This window comes from Penaeus japonicus, unplaced genomic scaffold (assembly GCF_977035675.1).
Source record: "Penaeus japonicus unplaced genomic scaffold, GWHDUDI00000001_assembly GWHDUDI00000042, whole genome shotgun sequence".
Lineage (NCBI taxonomy): Eukaryota > Metazoa > Arthropoda > Malacostraca > Decapoda > Penaeidae > Penaeus > Penaeus japonicus.
Genome location: NW_028234444.1, coordinates 14,516,026 through 14,523,525, shown reverse-complemented (window position 1 = coordinate 14,523,525; position 7,500 = coordinate 14,516,026). Strand labels below are relative to the sequence as shown.

The 7,500-nt window shown below is 34.9% G+C and overlaps 1 protein-coding gene across 5 annotated transcripts in view; it reads right to left on the bottom strand.

The window, feature by feature from the left end:
• Positions 1 to 1,866: 1,866 nt before the first annotated feature.
• The window catches only part of Pex5 (peroxisomal biogenesis factor 5), a 29,800-nt gene continuing 24,166 nt past the window's right edge, over positions 1,867 to 7,500 (bottom strand). For 4 of the 5 annotated variants that reach the window (XM_086535144.1, XM_043016471.2, XM_086535143.1 and 1 more), the window contains exons 12-15: positions 7,323 to 7,491; positions 6,732 to 6,889; positions 3,937 to 4,101; positions 1,867 to 3,577 (exon numbers count right to left, since the gene is read on the bottom strand). In XM_086535144.1, the coding sequence (XP_086391270.1) occupies positions 3,529 to 3,577; positions 3,937 to 4,101; positions 6,732 to 6,889; positions 7,323 to 7,491 (541 nt within the window). In that variant the 3' untranslated portion in view covers positions 1,867 to 3,528. The remainder of the gene's footprint in view (positions 3,578 to 3,936; positions 4,102 to 6,731; positions 6,890 to 7,322; positions 7,492 to 7,500) is intronic. The other variant, XR_015190812.1, reaches the window with a different exon arrangement.

Below are 7,500 nucleotides of genomic sequence, written 5' to 3'. Positions count from 1 at the left end.
CAAAAGAGAAAAAGGTGAGAAAATCAAAAAGGGAAAGGAGAGGCACATATATATATATATATGTATATGTATATGTGTGTATATATATATGTATATATATTTATATATATATATATACATATATAATATATATATATATATATATATATATATATATATATATATATATAGTATAAAAGATATACTAGAAATGTTAAACAATGAAACATTCCACTTGAAATGTTAATCTCTTACAAATTAGTAAAAAAAAATTAAGACACTCTACATCACAAGTGCTGACTCACTTCTGCAATTCCCAAATATGCAAAGAAAAGAGAGGTTATGAACAAAAAAACAAAAAAACTGTAAGAACAAGAAAGACAATACAACAAGTCATTATTAGTAATAATAAAAAAAAGACAAAAAAAGACAAAGGCTCCTAAGTCCCACAGTTGCTTTTGCTCTAAGCTGCCCAATCTCACGGAACACCTGGTAGCCCACACAGAATATCTGGCTCTAAGAAGCAATTGGAGGCTCCTACAGGATACCTGGATCTAAGGAAAACCTAGAGGCTCCCAAAGAATACCTGGCTATCAAGAACACTTGGTGGCTCCAGCAGAATACCTGGTGGTTCTTGTAGAACTTCTGGGTCTCAGGAACATCTGGTTCCTGCCAAACACTTGGCAACTCCAGTGACGACTTCAAAGTGATTTTGCCTTTTAAATGCATACACCACACACACAAATATATGTGTCTGTATCTATATACTCATATTATAACAACTTGCTATTTACACTAAAGCAATTACTTAATGATAAACCTCTTAAAACAGAGTTTTTTTTCTTTTTTCTTTCTTTTTCTCTTTAATCTATTAACAATTGACACAGAAGAGAATATTTATTAATAAAAGTATAAGACTAACTACAGTACCTATCTCCTATTTTGATTATTGTTTCGCAAACACCCATGCCACCGTCCTCTGCTTAAACTAATAAAGAAAGAATAGTTTGAATGTGTATAAGGAAATAGTACGAAGAAGAGGAGGGATAGAGACAGCAAGAGAGAGAGAGAGAGAGAGAGAGAGAGAAAGAGAGAGAGTGAATCTCTCTTTCTCATACACATACACATACACATACACACACAAAAAAAAAGGAAAACACAAATTTACACAATTATACATTGTGTCTTCAAATGCAAGAGTCCTGCACTCACTATAATAATTCCTTTCTGTTACATACTTTTGTTTTTTCTTACTTAATTTCTTCTGTTAGGTTGTAGCCAAAGCCAAAATTTCACACACTAATTAATTTCTTCCTGACTCAAGAAGAAGAATAGAAAAAAAAAAAAGTATATGAACTATAGAGAGTGCAAGAGAGAGGGAGAGTGGGTGAATGCAAAAGGGAGGGAGAATGAGCAGGAGTGAGAGATAAGGTGAGAGAGGGCGAGAATGAGAGAAAGACAAAAAGGCAGAACCAGGAATCTAACTGTTTAGGCAGTCCTGTTGTGCTGACGAGGGAATGTGCTTAACCCATTCACGCCGGAGCTGTTCTAGATCTGAATGGTGAGAATGCCTGGGTTATTGAATGCATAAGCCTAAAGCCTTGGGATTCTTGGGCGCACTAGCCACGAGCCTGGGCTGTCCACTCGCCCACCGTGAACGCCAGCCTTGACCAAATATCTTGTCGCCGGCGTCTTACGCAAAAACCACGAAATGTGTCTGCACGTCATCCGGCGCGAATGGGTTAAACCAGATCCCTAAGGGAGAGACTGGCAAAATGATAAAATGAGTTACCTAAGTATACAACAGAAGACATAGTACAAAAAACCTATATAGAGAAAAGATAAAGAGAGAAGAAAATTGAAGGAAATAATAACCCAAAGGAATAATGTGATAATATAATATTACAATAATAACAATAATCATCAGAATAACAATAATAATAATAATAATAGAGAATATTTAGCACCAGTAACAAAAAAAGGGGAAGAAAAATCATTATTTGAAAACTGTAAATTTGGCTAAAATCAGTTTACAAAATTATTAAGATGAAAGCCAGAGGTAAGTGTATCTTCCTGGTAACCATCCTTTCACGTGTAAGTGAAATTTTCAAGTTTCCACCTATCTATTGCACTTCAAATTACAAAGTTATGACATAGTGACAGTAGAATATAAAAGTGGACTCCCACTCCAACCAAAAAATCATTCTAATAACAGATAATGATTTTGCTACTATTACTACTAATCAATAATCATCAATAACTTTCACTATTCAAACACAAAACCCTCATCTTCCTGTCAAACACAAGGACAAGAATGACAACAGCCAATCAACAACTATACCTGAATACATCTGTGTTTGTATGTGAGCATGTGAGTGCAAAATGGGGCAGAACTACTAATAAAAGTACTAGCAACTCTTTTAGTACCATTAACAGTCCAGCCATTACTTTCTGGGACTAGTACCGCTAGAGGTACCACAAGTAATTTTGGAGGCATCTTGGTGGTAGCAGTAAATGGAACTCTTTTTAACATAATTACAGCTTTGTTTGACTAGTTTCTACCAATAGGTTTTCAGGCTCGGTCTTACTGTTTACTATTTCGTATGAAAATCTTATAAAGCAATTTATTTCTTTGTCATGCATTATTTTATTGTGAAGAGGAGAACTCTCGCATTTATTGTTTTTATACGAGATCCCAGGAGCTACATCCTATATGAACCACTTCCTTTCTTAACCCTCTAGCAACAAAAATAAGTACAATTTGTATACTTATGATAAGTGCTGAAAATATTTGCAAAAACATCAATAAAATTCATATTTTCTAGACAGAAAGAAGATTTAAAATTCATATGTGGCTTATCTTGGCTTCCAAGAAATTAACTTTCCTCACAAAAGAATAATGTATAAAAGTATTGCATAACAGTCCTGCTATCACTTAAGATAGTACTGTAAATAAGCAGTACTGGTACAATTACCTCAGGTACTCTAGAAGTAGTACTAGCCTCACTCTGCATGTATCTTTATATATGCTAGCTGCATATATGTATTTATATGTCAGCACATTCTGAAGAGGAAAAATAATAAACACACAAAAAAGAGAAATAATTAAGATGAATACAGACTGAGGAGAACCAAATTTTGAGGAAATGCATATCAGATGCTCTCTTGCCTCCACACTCTCACTCACACACTCTCTCTCTCTCATATGCCTGTAAACCTTTTCTACTGCAACCCACTCAGCCAGCCAACCAGTTGTGTGAAGGAGCACTCACAACTACCATAGAGACAACAGCGACTGAGAGTCCTACAGGAGTCCCATCAGCTTCCGTGCTGTCCGCTGGGGTGAGGCACCTGTGACGTTGGCCTTGGTGGGTGGAGGCACTCGCAGGGCAGGCAGTCGTGAACGTCGCACAAGTCTACCTCTGCTATCCTCAGGGGAGGGGCAGGAGAGGTGGTAGTGGTGGGGGTAAACAGCGGTGGGAAGGTGTTGTGGATGCTTTGGGTGGAAGGTGGGAGGGAGGGATGGGGATGGGAGTGGAGGGAGGAAAGTCAGCTCGACGCGCCCATGTTGTATTCAGCATTTAGTCGAGTTAAGTCTCTGAGGAGGTAAAGAAAAGGATAGATAAATATTTCTGCAATATATTATTAATTATCAAAAAATAAATGACATCAAAATCCAATGACTTTAATTTTTTTTTCTATAGTTACTGCTATTGTATAAAAACAAAAACAGACATGTTTTTCATCAAAACATATTAGCTAAAGCCATCTTATATACTGCTATTACTCAAATTAACCGTCAAAATGCATACAACACAGTTTTGAAGATAAAAAGTTGAATTACCAGGAACTACTCACTAATCACAGAAACTCTTTACACAACATATTTGCATCACTTTTTAGAATAACAAAAAATGGGTCTGTAAAAACATTAAATATTTTTCCACTTTTACTCACCTCTTACTGACAGCATCCATGAGGTGTGTTGCTCCTAGGGACGACAGACAGACCCTCAGGGTGGACCAGATATTGTCAGACACAGCTCGCGTGGAGCCCTCCCCTCCGGGCCCTCGACCAGCCGCCTGCATGTTCAGGGCCTCCAGGAAGTGCTCCATGGCCTCTCTACAAGGAATGCATGATGCACAGTGGCAATGGGTTGGTACAGGACATTGGCCGGTAGGCTGGGAGGCTAGCTGGGAGGCTGCTTCCAGCCATCTGCCAAACTATCAAACAAATACAAGGTTTCATGTAAGAGACATGGTTGTCTGGGGTTTGACCTTTCAGGAGGGAGGTTAGGGGCAGGAGGCATGGGAGATCGCAAGAGTTCAAATATTTCTGGTAGGATTTGAATAAGCCTGGAAATGATTAGAAATATATGATGTCAGCATGTATGTTTCTCAGATACAAATGGGCACATATACTGGCATATACTCTCTCTCTCTTTCTCTCACTCTCTCTCTCTCTCTCTCTCTCTCTCTCTCTCACACACATACATACACACACACACACACACACACACACACACACACACACACACACATAATATATAATATATATTTATATATATATATAATATATATATATATATATATTATATATATATATATATATATATAATATATATATATATATAATATATATATATATATGTATATATATATGTATATTTTATATATATATATATATATATATATATATATATATATATATATATATATATATATATATATATAATATATATATATATATGTATATGTATATATATATATTATATATATATATATAATATATATATATATATATATATATATATATATATATATATTATATTATATATATGTTATATATATGTATATATATGTATATATATAATATATATATATATATATATATATATATATATATATATATATATATATATGTATATATATATATATGTATATATATATTTATACATATATATATCTATACATATATTATATATATATATAATATAATATATATATGTATATATGTATATATATATATATATATATATATATTATATATATATATATATATATATATATATATATATATAATATATATATTATATAATATATATATATATATATTAATATATATATATATATATATATATATATATATGTATATATATGTGTATATATATATATATACATATAAGTGGGTACACACACATATATATATATATATATATATATATATATATATATATATATATATATATATATATATATATACACATATAATAATGATCACTTCTTCCCCCTATTGAAGTAGGCCTGGATAGGGTTCTGCCCTCTGGCCTGGTGTGAGGACAGGGGAGAACCTGTGAAGGACAACAATTAAAGCAGAGAGCAACAGCTTCACAGGTCTGTGTGCTTTGTGCCACTCTGAAGGGTCATATTGGGGATGAGACTGACAGTATGAAAGGCAAAGGGAAGGGAAACAGTATGAATGGACTCTTAAGAAGAATTCTGTCAATCCTGAGGTCAAGAAATGTAATGCTTGTGGTCTTAACCCTTCCAAGACTGGCTTTTCCTTGGGGTTGGATTACTTTTGTACTGTATTCTTCCTTCTGTTGAAATTAATCTACTTATTCTTGCAATTGTGCAACTAGGGCATCATGCCAAATACTGATTTGTATCACTTTGATAATATATCATATGTATACTCATATATCAAATCGTAAGACTTGAAATAATAGAAAACACATGTATCTTAAGATGCCCACCCTAGGTTGATCGTCATAAGATGTGGCCAATCTCGGAAAGGTTAAAGGAGAAATTTTATGTTTATGGGAAATGAAAGAAGCCTCATTTGCAAAGTCTATGTTAAAGATTTTGAAACACCAATCATAGAAAAGTAATAAAGCCATGAGTATATGATAATCTAGTAAATTGAATTCACTAAGACTTGGGTGCAAGAAGCCCTTGTGCATCAAATCTCTGCAACAAGGCTTGCTGCACATCATGTGAGGAAAGACACACCAAAGAATACCAAGGAGATGACTAGAATAATACACAGGGTTCCTAACTGGTTTATCCTTCAAAAAAATGCTTTACAAATGTCTGCAATGCTCTAACAGATGAGAAAATCTATAATCTATAATAAATGTTTCAGACAGGAGGAGGAGGAGGAGCAGAGGAAGGAGCAAGAGGAGGAGGAGGAGGATGAAGAGCAATAGGAAGAGGAGGAGGAGGAGGAGGAGGAGGAGGAGGAGGAGGAGGAAGAAGAGAAGGAGGAGTAGGAGGGAGAGCAAGAGTAAGATGGGAGAAGAGGAGGAGAAAGTAGAAGAAAAAGGAAGAAAAAGAATCCTTTTAGTAAAATAAGAAAGCATTTGTTTTTTATAATTACTCCATTATTTGTACATTATTATTTTTCTCAAGAGGTTTACCTTACTACATCCAAGATAATATGGGAGAAAATAAAATAAAAATGAAGAACAAGCTTTCAGTTAGGATACCCTGTGTACTGAAGTCTCCCCTTACTTGCTAGAGGTTTCTACTTCTGTAGAAAAGATGAGGATGAAAATCAATAATTCTACAATGCAAGATCAGTAATTAATGTTTTGATTTTTGAATCTGAAAAACTTCATAATTTTGAAACAAATGCAAACACCTTTCATTCTCATTAAACATCTTTTCTACATTTGTCACAATGACATCTGTTCTCCCTAGGCCTACTGAACTTGCTGCAGGCTCCATAGGTCTACAAACTAAGTGGCTAACCTGTGAGCACCGAGATTGATGCATGAAATCCCCAGATTGTAGCGGCACCTTATAAAGCCAGGAGAAATTTCGAGAGCATTACGGTAAGCTTCTATTGCTTCTTCGGAGCGTTCACTATTGGCAAGAGTGGCTCCGATCTTGTTCCATAACTTAGCGTCCTGTTTGGAAATGAGATTTGGGGTTTTGTTTCCGTTCCTTCTCTTTCTTTTCTCAGCTTATCATTTTGTGCATTCATTTTCCTTCTGTTTTTTTCCAATTTCTAAAAGTGATTTCTTTTCATGAAATTCAATTTAAAAGATATACATCCATAAATCAATGATGCTCTAGACATTTCACCATATTATTAAAAAAAAAAAAAGAGAGAGAGAACAATAATTAACAATAAAGCATATACATCAGAATTCATTAAAAAGCATAAAAACTATTCAAATGAAGGGAATAAAGAGTCATTAATGAAATATATAAATATATAAAATCCTGATTAGTGAAACAGCAGAAACATCAAGAAGTGTGGAGAGTCTGTGTGAGGAGCCCTTCATAATGAGGCAGTCAGTGTAGGGCAGTGGAGCGTGGAGGTGTGGGAGCCCTTACCTTCGGCCGGACACTCAGGGCTGCCTGGAAGCAGTCAAGAGCCTTGTCATACTCGCCCGTCAGGTTGAACAGCACGCCAAGACCACACTGCACATCCGCGTCAATGTTTTCACTCGGGCGCTGGTTGGCTGCCGCCAGATAGAGATCTTGCACCTCTTGGATCAAAGCTCTGGGGAAA